Source organism: Lethenteron reissneri, chromosome 3 (genome assembly GCF_015708825.2).
Source record: "Lethenteron reissneri isolate LAM-NWPU_2019-01 chromosome 3, ASM1570882v1, whole genome shotgun sequence".
NCBI classification, from domain to species: Eukaryota; Metazoa; Chordata; class Hyperoartia; order Petromyzontiformes; family Petromyzontidae; genus Lethenteron; species Lethenteron reissneri.
The window spans coordinates 8,210,765-8,225,285 of NC_083781.1; the positions used below are offsets into that span (position 1 = coordinate 8,210,765).

The 14,521-nt window shown below is 55.6% G+C and overlaps 1 protein-coding gene across 1 annotated transcript in view; it reads left to right on the forward strand.

The window, feature by feature from the left end:
* Positions 1-14,040, forward strand: part of LOC133347879 (palmitoleoyl-protein carboxylesterase notum1-like) — a 15,249-nt gene extending 1,209 nt beyond the window's left edge. Inside the window, exons 2-9 of the mRNA XM_061560602.1 lie at positions 2,394-2,454; positions 3,718-3,777; positions 4,360-4,467; positions 6,938-7,150; positions 7,833-7,909; positions 8,426-8,573; positions 10,106-10,153; positions 11,239-14,040. Of these exons, the coding sequence (XP_061416586.1) occupies positions 2,394-2,454; positions 3,718-3,777; positions 4,360-4,467; positions 6,938-7,150; positions 7,833-7,909; positions 8,426-8,573; positions 10,106-10,153; positions 11,239-11,698 (1,175 nt within the window). The 3' untranslated portion in view covers positions 11,699-14,040. The remainder of the gene's footprint in view (positions 1-2,393; positions 2,455-3,717; positions 3,778-4,359; positions 4,468-6,937; positions 7,151-7,832; positions 7,910-8,425; positions 8,574-10,105; positions 10,154-11,238) is intronic.
* The last annotated feature ends 481 nt before the right edge of the window (positions 14,041-14,521 follow it).

The following is a 14,521-nucleotide window of genomic DNA, read 5'->3' on the forward strand; positions in this document are numbered from 1 at the left end:
CCTCTCCTCCCCCTTCTCCCCCCTCTCTCCCCGCCCCCACAGGAGGCTGGTATTGCCACAGCAGGGAAAGCTGCGATGCGCGATTCGCGTCCCTCCATCATCATGAGCTCGGCGACTGGCCCACACGCGCACAGGTGAGTAAGGAGGAGGAGGAGGAGTGGGTGCCACGTGACCACCCTCTTCGCCCTCATCTCCCCCCCACGCCACCAACCCCACGTGGAGTGTGACGGTTCACCAGCAGTGATTGTTGCGGCGACGCCTGCCGCTGCTGTCGAGACGCCGTGAGTCGAGACGCCGTGAGCCGAGACGTCTTCCGCAGCGTTGCGCGTGTCGAAGCAACAATGATGCGCGCTGCTGCGACGGTGGACAACTCCCACGAGGTCGTGTGGTGATGGGATGTGCTACAAAAAATGTTTATGTCGAGGGACAGATGTGGAAAAGAACTCCACAAACTAAACTTTAAAAAACGAAACTTTTTATTTTAACTAACCTTTTTAAATCTAAAGCTTTCGTGACTGCAGGGATTCATTCTTCTTGGTTCTTTCGGTAAAGTCACGTAGAAGGGAAATAAATATATAAAATCATGTTTTATTTGTATTATTTATTATTTCCCTTCTACGTGACTTTACCGAAAGAACCAAGAAGATACACTTTTTTAGTCTAACTAAAAACTAAACTTAAAACAATTGTTATTTTACCAGATAAGGCCCCACGGAGCGAAATCGCTCTTTTCCCGAAGCGATGATAGCTCAACGAAGTGGTTTATCATCATCGTGTGGAAGTGTACAGCAGCTACGCACTCGAAACCTCCCCCACCACCACAGCCGCTACAGCACGTGCACAGACCCTGCTCCTCTGTTGCTATTGGCGTTGATTTTGTTGTTGACGCTCTTGTTGTTGTTGATGCAATCGTCGCTATTGTTGTTATTGTTGTTGACGCTATTGTTGGTAACACTATCGTCGCTGTTGTTGTTATTGTTGGTGACGCTATTGTTGTTGAGGTGAGGCGGTGCAGGGCTGGGTTGCATAGTTCAACCCCTCCTTAATCCGAATCAAAACAACTTTGAAGAGACTTTCAGGGGCACGCTGACATCGCTGTGATGTGACGTCTGTTTTGTCTCTCTCCCCCCGTGGTTCCCCTCCCCCCGTGGTTCCCCTTTCCCCCGTGGTTCCCCTCTCCCCCCGTGGTTCCCCTCCCCCCCGTGGTTCCCCTCCCCCCGTGGTTCCCTCTCCCCCCGTGGTTCCCCTCTCCCCGTGGTTCCCCTCTCCCCCCGTGGTTCCCCTCTCCCCCGTGGTTCCCCTCCGTGGTTCCCCTCTCCCCCGTGGTTCCCCTCCCCCCCGTGGTTCCCCTCCCCCCCGTGGTTCCCCTCTCCCCCCGTGGTTCCCCTCCCCCCCGTGGTTCCCCTCCCCCCGTGGTTCCCCTCTCCCCCCGTGGTTCCCCTCCCCCGTGGTTCCCCTCCCCCCCCCGTGGTTCCCTCTCCCCCCGTGGTTCCCCTCTCCCCCGTGGTTCCCCTCCCCCGTGGTTCCCCTCCCCCCGTGGTTCCCCTCTCCCCCCGTGGTTCCCCTCCCCCCGTGGTTCCCCTCCCCCCCGTGGTTCCCCTCTCCCCCCGTGGTTCCCCTCCCCCCGTGGTTCCCCTCCTCTCCCCCGTGGTTCCCCTCTCCCCCCCGTGGTTCCCCTCTCCCCCCCCGTGGTTCCCCTCCCCCCATGGTTCCCCTCCCCCCCCCGTGGTTTCCCCTCTCCCCCCGTGGTTCCCCTCCTCTCCCCCCCCCCCGTGGTTCCCTCTCCCCCCGTGGTTCCCCTCTCCCCCCCGTGGTTCCCCTCTCCCCCCGTGGTTCCCCTCCCCCCCGTGGTTCCCCTCCTCTCCCCCGTGTTCCCCTCTCCCCCCGTGGTTCCCCTCTCCCCCCGTGGTTCCCCATCTCCCCCCGTGGTTCCCCTCCCCCCCGTTGGTTCCCCTCCCCCCGTGGTTCCCCTCTCCCCCCGTGGTTCCCCTCTCCCCCGTGGTTCCCCTCTCCCCCCATGGTTCCCCTCCCCCCCCGTGGTTCCCCTCTCCCCCCGTGGTTCCCCTCCTCTCCCCCCCCCCCGTGGTTCCCCTCTCCCCCCCGTGGTTCCCCTCTCCCCCCGTGGTTCCCCTCTGCCCCCGTGGTTCCCCTCTCCCCCGTGGTTCCCCTCTCCCCCCGTGGTTCCCCTCTCCCCCGTGGTTCCCCTACCCCCGTGGTTCCCCTCCTCTCCCCCGTGGTTCCCCTCTCCCCCCGTGGTTCCCCTCTCCCCCCGTGGTTCCCCTCCTCTCCCCCCCCCCCGTGGTTCCCCTCTCCCCCCGTGGTTCCCCTCTCCCCCCCGTGGTTCCCCTCTCCCCCGTGGTTCCCCTCCTCTCCCCCGTGGTTCCCGGCTGCAGGGAACGGCATCCTGTCTCCGCGCCCCGAGGAGAACCCGCACTGGTGGAACGCAAACACCGTGTAAGTGGCGAGGGGGTTTGGGCGGCTGAGTCTCAAGGACTCGCTTCAGGAGGGCCCTACCAAATTTTTTTTTTTTACAGAAGAGGGGCGATGCTGCTGCTGCTGCTGCTGTGTGTGGTCCCAAATGATAAATTAGCACCGGTCCTGGGCCTTCCCTAGGTCGGCTCAGCCTCAAGTGAGCACCTGGCGTGGTGTGTAAATGCCAGCAATGGGGAGACAAAGTCGGCGGGCGAGGCGCTGTCCAACCACCCCCTCGTGTGCCGTGCCGGAACCTTCGTTGGTGCCCGCTCTCGGTACTTGCTCCATCGGTCTGTTAAAGTCGACACGGGAGGGGGGGGGGGTATATAAATGTGTCGTCAAACCTGCCACCACTCAGCCGATTAGTAAGGGTTGTCACGTGAACAGAACATGCTAATTCGTCACTAGTACAGCAAACCGGTGTGTTGGAGAGCCAAGCCACAACATTTACAATCTGAGTACGACGTTTTGCCAGTAATTACAATCAGCATCATCAGGCGATGGCCAGATTCTCTCCAACGCACCGGTGTGCTGTACTAGTAACGAATTGGCATGCTCTGTTTATGCAACAAACCTTACTAATCGGCCGTGTCGGGTGGTGGCGGCTTTAACGACACATTTATATATTTACGCGATCTAACCCAAAACACTCCTGTATTATCGATAATATTGGTCGCGAAAGCCTGGTACATGTTCAACGGAATTTTTGTAATTTGCCAAATTTGGATGATGCTGGCAAGCAACGCTATATTCTTCTCGGTGACGCGAGGGGATTCTTGACATCCACTCTGAAGCACGAGGCGCATATTTTACGGTGAATACACCCACGGCATTAATCAGGACAGCCCACCAGATTGTAAGTGGACCTCGACAACAAGCGGTGAACGCACTGCCTCTGGACCACATCACTGCCCAGCCAGAAAGTCTCCGTGTCAAACGGGCGGGGGGGGGTGTATCTTTATCTTTGTGTGTGTGCAGCAGCAGCGTAGCGGTTAGCGCTACGCTGCGCTACGAGCCTGGCGAGCCGGGTTCGATTCCCGCTGGGCCTCCGCTAGGTCGACTCAGCTTCAAATGAGTCCCTGGTGCGATGTGAGCATCGCCACGGGGAGACAAAGACGGCCGGGCGTGGTGTGGCCACCCACCCCCTCGTGTGCCGTGCCGGCCTTCATAGGTTTGCTCGCTAAGAGCACTTGCCCAACGGTGTGTTAAGGCTACACGGGGTATCTTTGTCTTTGTCTGCTGCAGCTTCGTGCCGTACTGCTCGAGCGACGTGTGGAGCGGGAACGCGCCCGCGCTCCAGTCGAGGTGAGTTCCCCGCCGCAGCGACGGCCTTCACCGAGTCTCGAGGCCTCCGTGATCTGGAGGGTTCGTGCCGCTCTCGACCCCCCGCCCGTGACCCCCCCCCCCCCCCCCCGACGCTCGCGTGGGTCACCCGGCTGGAACTCAAAATCGGCCTTCGGCTCCGTGCGCGCCGGGTGGATTGAGTAGCCGATTGAGTGGGTCACTCGGAGGCCAATCGATTCGTGGATATGGATTGCGTGACTTGTTGGTTGAGTGATTGGTTAATGAATTCAATGAGTGGATCGGTTTATTCATTCATCGGTTGCTCGGTGGGTCGAGCCTTTTTGTTGAATGGTTGATCGGTCGCTTGTGTTCGTTGGATGATTCGGGCGACTGGGTGCTTTATTGATCCTCTGATTTTGAGCAGTGGGTTCATTGGTTCAAGTGGCCGATCATTTGTCCAAACAGCTGATGTGATTATTGGAATGGGCTGGTTGAGCGACTGCTGCATTGGTTAATGAAATAAAATTCATTTTCAAAAATTCCCTTTTGGGCGTGTGTCCATCTCCCGTGCCCCCCCCCCCGTGCCGACCCTCCCCCCTCGCCCCCAGGTGGGTACGCGTTCCTAGGGGCGCGGATCCTGCGGGAGGTGGTGGTGGAGCTGGTGAGGCACGGGATGGGTCACGCGCGCACCATCATGCTGGCGGGCAGCAGGTGAGTGAGTGGTGGTTGCTGGTGGTGGGGAGCTGCCGTGCTCCAAACCCAGCGAGCCGAGTTCCGATTCCCGCTCGCGGCCAACGCCGGTGACGATTGTCTTAATTTGTCCTGGACCCATCCCCTAGGTCGACTCGGCCTCAAACATCGTCACTCGGGGGGGCAAAGGCGGCTGGGCTTGGTGTTGGTCCAGCCACCCCCTCATGTGCCGTGCGGCCCTCAACGGACACTTGCCCGAACAGTCTGTAAGGCTATACGGGGGATATTTGTCTTTGGTAGCGCGTGGTGTTGGTGGTGGTGGCACGGGTTGGACATTATAACGATAAAACAAATTCAATACGTCAACAGCGGTGTGATGATGATGATGACGACGACAAACATCTTCAACCGTGACATTCCCATTGCTGGATGGCGCCACAGCCCCACCGAGCAGCCCACCGCTCCGTCTCCGCGGCTGCCACTCCGTGCTTAGTCTCCCCTGCCCCCGCCGCCACACTACGTACATTCACGGCCCCTCCGCCCGCTCGCTCGTCTCAATGCGCTCCACGGCGTTGCTTTGTCTCGAGTCCGTTCTGCTGCGACGACGCTCTCCATCGACGCCGCGCTGCTGATGGGACGTGTCAGAACGACTTTGCACCAGTGCCGGATTATCCTAGGAGTAAAAGTAGATGTATATGCAGTAGCTGCATATGTAGTAGCTACTACATATGTAGTAGCTACAACATAGTAGCTGCATGTAGTAGCTACTACATAGTAGCTGCATATGTAGTAGCTACTACATATGTAGTAGCTACGGGCCCCGCACTTTCAAGGGCCCCGTGCTAAATGCTTTCAAGCTATCAATTCCGGTTCAGTGATTCTGCACTTGCTATAATACTATAGTACTATACCGCCTTCCACTTTTACGAACGACATGGTATTTAAGGCTAGCGATTCTTCGTATTATTTCACTGTATAGCAGATGAAAAAATAAAATTACTTTACAATGCGAGTTAAAATTTTGTGTTTCAATATTTACGTTTTTTTTGGGGGGCTTAGGGCCCCTTCATAACATATGCTACAGACCCCGCGCTAGCTTCATCCGGCACGGCTTTGCACGTGCGTTTTTTCCCTTCTCTCGCGTGGGGACACGGAGACGCGAGCGAGCCGCTGCGTCTGCTCGCGCGCATGCCTGGCGACACCTCCAATCCGCGTGCTCCTCTACCCCGTCTCTTGCTGCCGTCTCCAGCGAGCTCCGCTCCATCCTTGGGGGCTAGGGGGGGGGTGCTTTCGTTGCATCTTCTCCCGTCAACGCGGCCCTCAAGTTTGTTGTGACTCTGTCAGCGGCGCTTTGAAATCCATCTGGAAAGCCCGACCCGGTTTACCCCATTGGCTGGACGTCAGCTGTGCCACGATTGTGATTTAGTACGCGTGGCTTTGATCACGGTTGGGACTTTCATGCTGCCTCCATCCATCGCGAGTGTAGTTCTCATCATTGCTGCTGCTGTTGTTGTTGTCGGGTTTTTATTGCGTGGATTGTCTCTCCTAAGCGTCTCGTTATTCACGTGCAGCGCATTAAAACGTTGTGTTATGAGGCGTAGTATATGATAGCAATGGTGATGATGATGATGGTAATGATGAAGGTGATGATGAAGGTGGTGATGATGATAATGATGAGTGTATTATGGTGGTGATGATGCTGATGAGTGTATTATGGTTGATGATGATGATGGTAATGAAGAAGGTGATGGCGATGATGGTAATGATGAAGGTGATGATGATGACGATGAGTGTATTATGGTGGTGGTGATGATGATGAGTGTATTATGGTGGTGGTGATGATGATGAGTGTATTATGGTGGTGGTGATGATGATGAGTGTATTATGGTGATGATGATGATGAGTGTATTATGGTGGTGGTGATGATGATGAGTGTATTATGGTGGTGGTGATGATGATGAGTGTATTATGGTGGTGGTGATGATGATGAGTGTATTATGGTGGTGGTGATGATGATGAGTGTATTATGGTGGTGGTGATGATGATGAGTGTATCATTATGGTGATGATGATGATGATGAATGTATTATGGTGGTTATGATGATGGTGTATTATAGTGATGATGATGATGATGAGTGTATTATGGTGATGATGATGATGATGAGTATATTATGGTGGATGATGATGGCAGTGTCCTGCACGCAGGGCGCCCTTCTTAGCGCCGTCCGCGGCCGTTTCCGATGCTCCGTCGAGTTTTCAAGATCCGCCCCAGCGCTGTCTCGTCCGCAACATTAACTCCAGACCACCTTCATCCGATGTTGTTACTGTTGTTGATGTGGTTGTTCGCCGTTCTTCATTGTTGTGACACCTGTGACGCTTGTGAAGAAGAGCCCATCGGATTCTATCCAGTGTAACTAAATATTCTGATTCTGTTTAAAAAAGAAAATCTGAGTTGTTGTCGTTGTTGTTGTTGTCTTCCACGTGTGGCTCAGCGCGGGGGGCACGGGAGTGCTGCTGCACCTGGACAGCATGGCCGCCCAGCTCCGTGCCCTAGGGGTCCCTGCCCAGCTGAGGGGGCTCGCCGACTCGGGATGGTTCGTGGAGCGCAGGGGGAGCGGAGCGGCCCCCGGCTGCGGAGGGGGGGTCCGGCCCGGGGCGGACTGCGGCCCGGGGGCCCCCGTTCACTCCATGCATCACGCCGTCCGGTGAGGGCGAGGTCACGGGGTCACGGGCATGTAACGTCACAGCAGCGCTCACGTGGTGACCTCACCTGCTCACTCCATGCATCACGCCGTCCGGTGAGGGCGAGGTCACGGGGTCACGGGCATGTGACGTCACAGCCGCGCTCACGTGGTGACCTCACCTGACGTTAATTCTAGATTTGAAGCTTTCGTGACTGCAAGGATTCATATTCTTAGGTTTTTTCGGTAAAGTCACGTCGGTAAAAAATTAAAATTAATAAAAGTCAAATAAAATAAAAATCACGACGTTTCGGAGGCAACACAAGCTTCCGTCTTCAGGTGGAACCGTCACAGCCACGACAGCTTTTGTTATGCAGTCTATTCTTAGTCTTAAGCCTCACCTTACCATATTAATAAAAAAAGTGTGCCGTACTTGGCCCTTCCCCTCTTCAACCATTATATATACGGAGTGGTAGCTCTTGTAATCTCTCATTTACTTGATACAGCTGTCGTGGCTGTGACGGTTCCACCTGAAGACGGAAGCTTGTGTTGCCTCCGAAACGTCGTGATTTTTATTTAATTTTACTTTTATTAATTTAAAATTTTTACCTACGTGACTTTACCGAAAAAAACCAAGAATACTCACCTGACGTGCCCGTGCTCTCTGCCCGCCGTGCCCAGGTTCTGGAACGGATCGGTTCCGGAGCGGTGCCCGCCTGCATCTCCCCCCGGGGGAGGAGTGGAAATGTTATTTTGGCTTCATCACCTTCCAGACGCTCGCCAGTGAGTGTGCTCACCTACACCCACTCCTACGCGCACCTGTACGCGCATCTATAAAAACGCCCGTACACACCTGTACGCACCTGTATGCACACCTGTATACACAACTGTACCAATACCCGCCATTCGCCACGAACTGATGGTGACATCACCATGGCGCCTGTGCCAGGCCAGGTGCACTTTGAGGCCACGTGAAGCGTCGAAGGCTCGCTGACTGACATGAGGTCACGGGACAGACCCAGCAGGTGCCATGGGTTGGCTGGCCGAGATGACTCGCAGATGCACCACCAGCTGTACCCCCCACTGTGCCAACTGTACAAAGACAAAGATCCCCCATATAGCCTTAACAGACTGTAGGGGCAAGTGCTGTTAGCGAGCACCAACTGTACGCACACCTCTACACGCACACCACTCGCCTACCAACCCCACACACCCACCCACCCAAACACCCAACCACTCAGCAACCCACTCACCTACCCAGTCACCCTCCACCCACTCCCCCTGCCCCCTCCCCTCCAGCCCCGGTGTTTGTGGCGCAATGGCTCTTCGACGAGGCCCAGCTGACCGCTGACAACGTGCAGCTGCTGGGCCCGACTCGGGGCGGCGACCAGCTGCCCTACCTGCGCGAGCTGGGACAGGAGCTGCGCGCCACCCTCCACCCGCTGCCGTGAGTGGCCGCACAAACAGCGCCGGCCACCGCCGGATGGTCCACCGAGAAATGAGTCCACCGCTGAATAGTCGACCAGCGAATAGGTCACCACAGATTATTCCACCACTGAATAGTTCACTGGCAAATAGTCGACCACCGAATAGTCAACCACAGATTATTCCACCGCTGAGTAGTACACCACTGAATATTCCACCATTGAATATTCCACCACCGAATAGTCCACCAACAATTATTCACCACCGAATAGTCCACCACTGAGTAGTCTACCACCGAAAAGTCCACCACTGAGTAGTCCACCCCTGAATATTCCACCACTGCGTAGTCCACCACCGAATAGAGGTCGTTCACCGACAGGTCGGGGAGCGTGGCCTCGCAGGGCGTGGTTATAGGGGTAGAGGGAGGGCCAGTGCTGGCTGATTTGGATGGACGCTCTGCTCTGAGGAAGGACCGTTTCCCGAAACGTTATAGAGGGGGGAGGGGGGGCACTGCTTCTGTCATCCGCGAAGGCGCAACGGAGTTGTTGAGGCGAGGGCTGCGAGTGGCACCGCTGCCCCCTGGCGGCCGGGCCGGGGAGCGAGGCCCCGGGCGGCAAGGATACACGCGAGGCACTGCAGAGACAGGCAGCGGCTCGCGCGTGAACATGCCTATGTCATGCGTCGTGTGCGGTGCCGGATTATCCTCGTAGCAAAAGTAGCTACATATGTAGTAGCTACGGGCCACGCACTTTCAAGGTCCACCCGCGCAAAATGCTTTCAAGCTATCAATTTCGTATTCTTTGGGTCTTTCGGTGAAGTCACGTGGATAGATTTCGATTTCAAGCTTTCGTGACTGCAGGGATTCATCTTCTTGGTTCTTTCGGTAAAGTCACGTAGAAGGGAAAAAAATGTATTATGTTTAATATTTATTATTTTATTATTTCCCTTCTACGTGACTTTACCGAAAGAACCAAGAAAATCACGTGGATAGGTTCAAAGAAAATAACAAAAACGACAACGTTTCGATCTCAACACAAGCGTTCGTCATCAGGAAAAGGTGACCGATTGAAACGTTGTAGAGGGAACCGGAGTGCCCAGAGAGAAGTCAGCGCCAGCGTGCTGTGTGCGAGGGAGAGACCCAGAACCCACTCCGCTGTGCTTCCATCCCACCCAGTGCCGGATGAAGCGAGTGCGGGCCCTGCAGCACATGTTATAAAGATGCCCTATATTACAAAAAACACGTAAATATTGAAACACAATTGTTTTACTTGCATAGTAAAGTAATTGTGTTTTTTAATTTGCTATACAGCCACAGAAAATACGACAAATCGCTAACCTGAAACACCCAGTCGTTCATAAAAGTTGAAGGCGGTATAGTACTGTAGTAATAGAGCAAGTGCAGAATCACTGAACCGGAATCGATAGCTTGAAAGCATTTAGCGCGGGGCCCTTGAAAGTGCGGGGCCCGTAGCATTTGTAACGTGCGTTCATTTGTTTAGCTGCCCGTTGATATTTGTCGTGTATCTCTGTGTGGCCGTGTATTTGTTTAAACAGGGCAGTCTTCTCTCCCGCGTGCCTCGCTCACACGCTTATCACGAGCAGGTAAGACTCGTCTGCGATGCAGCAACATCATCATCATCACAATCCTCATCACCTTCGTCACAATCATCATCATCATCGCAATCATCATCACCATCATCACAATCATCATCATCACTATCATCATCATCACTAACACCATCATCTTCATTGGGTTCCTTTTTAGAAAAAGGTCAGAGGTCAGCGTGCTCAGCCGGCACCGCTGGGACCCTGGGTTCGTATACGGGTTTCAGCCGCTGCCCGTGATTAGAACCGGGTTCTCAAAGTGCATTGAGTTGGGTTGACGGTGTCGACCCGTGTATCAATGACTGCGCAAAACAAACCATCGCAATGCATTTAGTTTTTGGTTTAATTTTGGCTCAAAGTCAACACTAATAATTACAAATAACGGTTTGACTGTCAACGTAGTCGCTTTTATTCTCGGTGGCAGTGTGGGTGGCAAGTGCCACTCCCTCCTGCGTGGACCAGAGGTCACTCGTGGGGGCCTCGGAGCTAGCTCTGCGACATCCACTTCCGATCTCTAACGCGGAAAAGGGTCGCGTCGCTGTTGTGCGACATTTCCCAACGGGTTCTTCGTCTCGTGACGACGCGACGCCGATTGCACAATCACAGATAAAATTGTGGATGACAAATTCAAATCCTCACTGTTGGCGTGGTACAGCAGCTGCTGCTGCTGCTGTCAATGCTGCGCTGTAGATATTGCTCGCGGCTCGCAGCTGATGCTCATCGCCCGTCCCCGTCGCCTGGGCCACTCTCGCACTCTCTCTGTCTCTCTCTCTCTGTCTCTCTCTCCCTGTCTCTCTCCCTGTCTCTCTCTCTGTCTCTCTCTCTGTCTCTCTCTCTGTCTCTCTCTCTCTGTCTCTCTCTCTCTCTGTCTCTCTCTCCCTGTCTCTCTGTCTCTCTCTCTCTCAACGAACGTCCATTCGCCACCTCCTCTCACGTCACTCCACCGCATCTCCACCTCCATCTCCTCCTCCAGCTCGGTGCAGTTGGCTGATAGCTTTCTGCTGCACCCCCCCCTCTCCCCACCCCTCTCACACTTCCCCCTCCCTCTACCCCCCCTGTCCACCCCCTCCCCCGCTCCCTAGTGGCTGGGCTGACGTCCAGGTGAAGGGGCTGACGCTGCCTCGCGCCCTGCAGTGCTGGGAGCAGAACCTCCAGCACGCAGCGTCCCGAAACGGCACCCAGCAGCAGCAGCAGCCTGCTGCGGAACGGTCACCGCCCGCCGTTGGCAGCGGCGTCGCTGGCGAGGGGGGCAGCAGCAGCAGCGGTGGCAGCAGCAGCACCAGCGCCTCGTCCTCCACCCCGGCGGAGCGGTGGGCGGCGGCGGCCCCGGCGGCCCCGGCGCCTTGCGCCTTCCGCGCTGTCGACAGCTGCCCGTGGCCGCACTGCAACCCGAGTTGCCCGGCACTGCGCGACGCGCTCACGGGCCAGGAGGTGAGCGCCATCGCCTTCCTCACCCAGCTGGGCTTCGACGTGCGCAGCATGGCCTCGCAGCTCGGCATGGACCCCGACACGCTGCTCAACGTGCTCAGCGACGGCACATAGGGGCGGGGGTGGGGGTGGGGTGGGGGGGAGTTGCGGGGAGGGGGGGCCGAGGGGCCGGGGGGAGGGGGCTGCGGCCGTCGACCAGCACGGAGACGCGGAGGGAGCCTTGCGGAGGACTCGGTGGGTTTGGAACGCGGCGTTGGGAGGACGCGAGCCGCTGGGTGGAGCGAAACGTCGGACATCGTGTTGAGCAGCACAGAGCGGTACAACCAGAAAACCACATCGGCGTGCGAATCACCCCCCTGCCCCCCCCCCCCTTTATCCTGCTATCTGAAAAATCGTTCCAGACGTCTGTGTGTTCATCACTCACGAAAAATCACGGATAACGGGACGAATCGTGCGCCTCCAGATAATCCGACCCCCGGGTGGCATCGTAAGAGGGACACGCACGTTGGGCACGTTGAACTTATTTCGCGCCGCACGTCGTAGCCAACCGTGCTAATCGGAGGTGCGGGAAAAAGGGTGACTATAGCTGCTGGTTGACTCTCACGCTGCTGCTGGGTGCACTGCCCCACCCCCCCCTCCCCCGCGAGACCCACCAAATTGATATTGATATTTACCAGAGGTAAGTATATTGAATGTTGTTTTATTAATGTAGCGCCCAGTGGAGGCAGCTTGGAGTTCTAGGACCGCCCTCCTTGGGATCCATCGGAGTGCCGGGGAAGAAGCGGAAAGAGAAGCGTGGGTGAGTGAGTGGGTGAGTGAGTGGGTGGGTGAGTGGGTGGGTTGGTGAGTGCGTTGGTGAGTGGGTTGTTGGTGACCTGCAGTGTGGTGGTGGTGGTGGCGGTTGAGACGACACGGTCCGTGTCTACTAGAGACCGAGTCCTCGACACGGGCGGAGGAATCAAGGAGCGTAGTTCGAAGGAACGGTAACCTTGGTAATAGCTAGCAGTCGCCATGGTTATAGCAGTAACCATGGTGGTAACCATGGCGATTCGATTAAGTAACAGAATCAATAAACTGACAATTCGCCACCTTACCGTGTCCGTCCCCTCCGCGTAAAAAAATATTTGACACATCCCGTGAGCCACACGGCCTTCTGTGAGTGCATCTCATCAGCAGCATTGGTTCAACGCGAGCAGAAAGCACCGGTTTCGACATTCGGTGTCTCACCAGCAGAGCCGGGCTTGCTTGAACCAGTGCTGGTGAATTGCCACGTGTTTATTGACAACGACTCTCTCTCTCTTCTTGGTTCGATGCAAAGCCATCCAACGCACGATGGTTATTTGTCTTTTTAAATCCTTTATATTAAGTTCGCTTGCTTGCTTAGGACCGTGCAAATCTTTCGGTCGTTTTTTAATCCACTTCCCGTGATCCAATCGAGCTGACATTTTCCACACAGACTCGTTGTGCGTGACAATTAATGTTCGTGAACATTTTTTAAAATTTTTTTTACACTTTTTAGGACAAAAATATAATATTTAATTACCAATTGCTTAATGGTGCAATGCAATCATCTGACCCATAGGTGGCAGCCATCTCAAGCCAGAGGACGAGAGGACTCTAGCCGCCACGCATATAAAGGATTAATAGTGAAAAACTTTGTTTTTACGGGTTATACTTTTTTTCTGCTCGGTGACATGCTGGGCGAGAAGCGTGGACAACAAATGGGGGTCTACAGACGCAGAGGTTCATCACTGCTGATGACTTGAGGTTCGCCATGCATCGATATAATCAATTTTTACGTAAACGATATGCGAACGAGTGCTGATGTTGCATTTAGGTGGATGGAGCAGACGAGGTGGTACAAACGGGAAACCAACGCAAACGCGGTGGTGCAAAAAAATCGATTCTTGAATGGAATCGTGGCACCCCCCGGATGGCTTTTCCCTCCCGAACGTTGTGGATTTTGCTCCGACTTCCCGCAGCATCGGCCCCGATTGCTGCGTCGGCGCGGCCGCAAGCCGAACGGCCGCATCTCGAACACGAAGGGCGACTCGGCCGCGAGGAGGTTTGGTTCTTGAACGTCGCTGGTCGGCGCGCCGCGAGACGCCTGTGTACGCCGCGCGACAATTGAATTCGTTTGGCCGTGTCGGGCGGTGCGGGGACTTGACGACACAAATTCGGGGCCGGATAGTTTACGTGGCCCGACCCAAAACCCCCCAACCCTGGACTCCACCGTTGGCTGTGAAGGCCCCTCTGCGGCGTTGGGCTCTACGCGGAGCCTCCGCCACGACCGTGATGACGATCGCTCTTGTCGACCGCGTCTGAACGAGACTTTGATCGCTGTACATTTCACGTGGTGTTGTATAATAAATTCATAATGTACATCCGTTCTCAATCCACTGCTGATTATTGCAATTCTCCCAAACTGTAACTTCACCACGCCAGTCAGCGGGCGGTTGGTGAATGGAGTCGGGTTCAAGGACTCGCTTCGGATGTCGCTCGCCATCGACGTTGGCTGCAGCCGGGAGTTGAACCCGGCTCGCTCGCCTGGGTTCAAGGTGCGGAGCGCTCTCCACTGCGCCAGCTCTCCAACCCCACCGTGGTGTTGTTGAGAGGCTTAAATCAAATGGTGCAGCACGTGTTTTAAACAGTTTTTGTGTTTTATATTCCGTTGGTAACCATTCAAGACGCGTCTGTGGTTTGCAATACTCTATCATTGCTGCAATAAACCGCGTGCTCACCACACCCACGTGGTCACAGCACCACGTGCTCACCCCCACCCACGTGCTCACTCCCCCGCGTGCCCTCACACCCCCGCGTGCCCTCACACCCCCACCCACGTGCTCACCCCCACCCACGTGCTCAGACCCCCACGTGCTCACACACCACCACCCACGTGTTCACACCCCCACGTGCTCACACCGCCACCCACGTGTT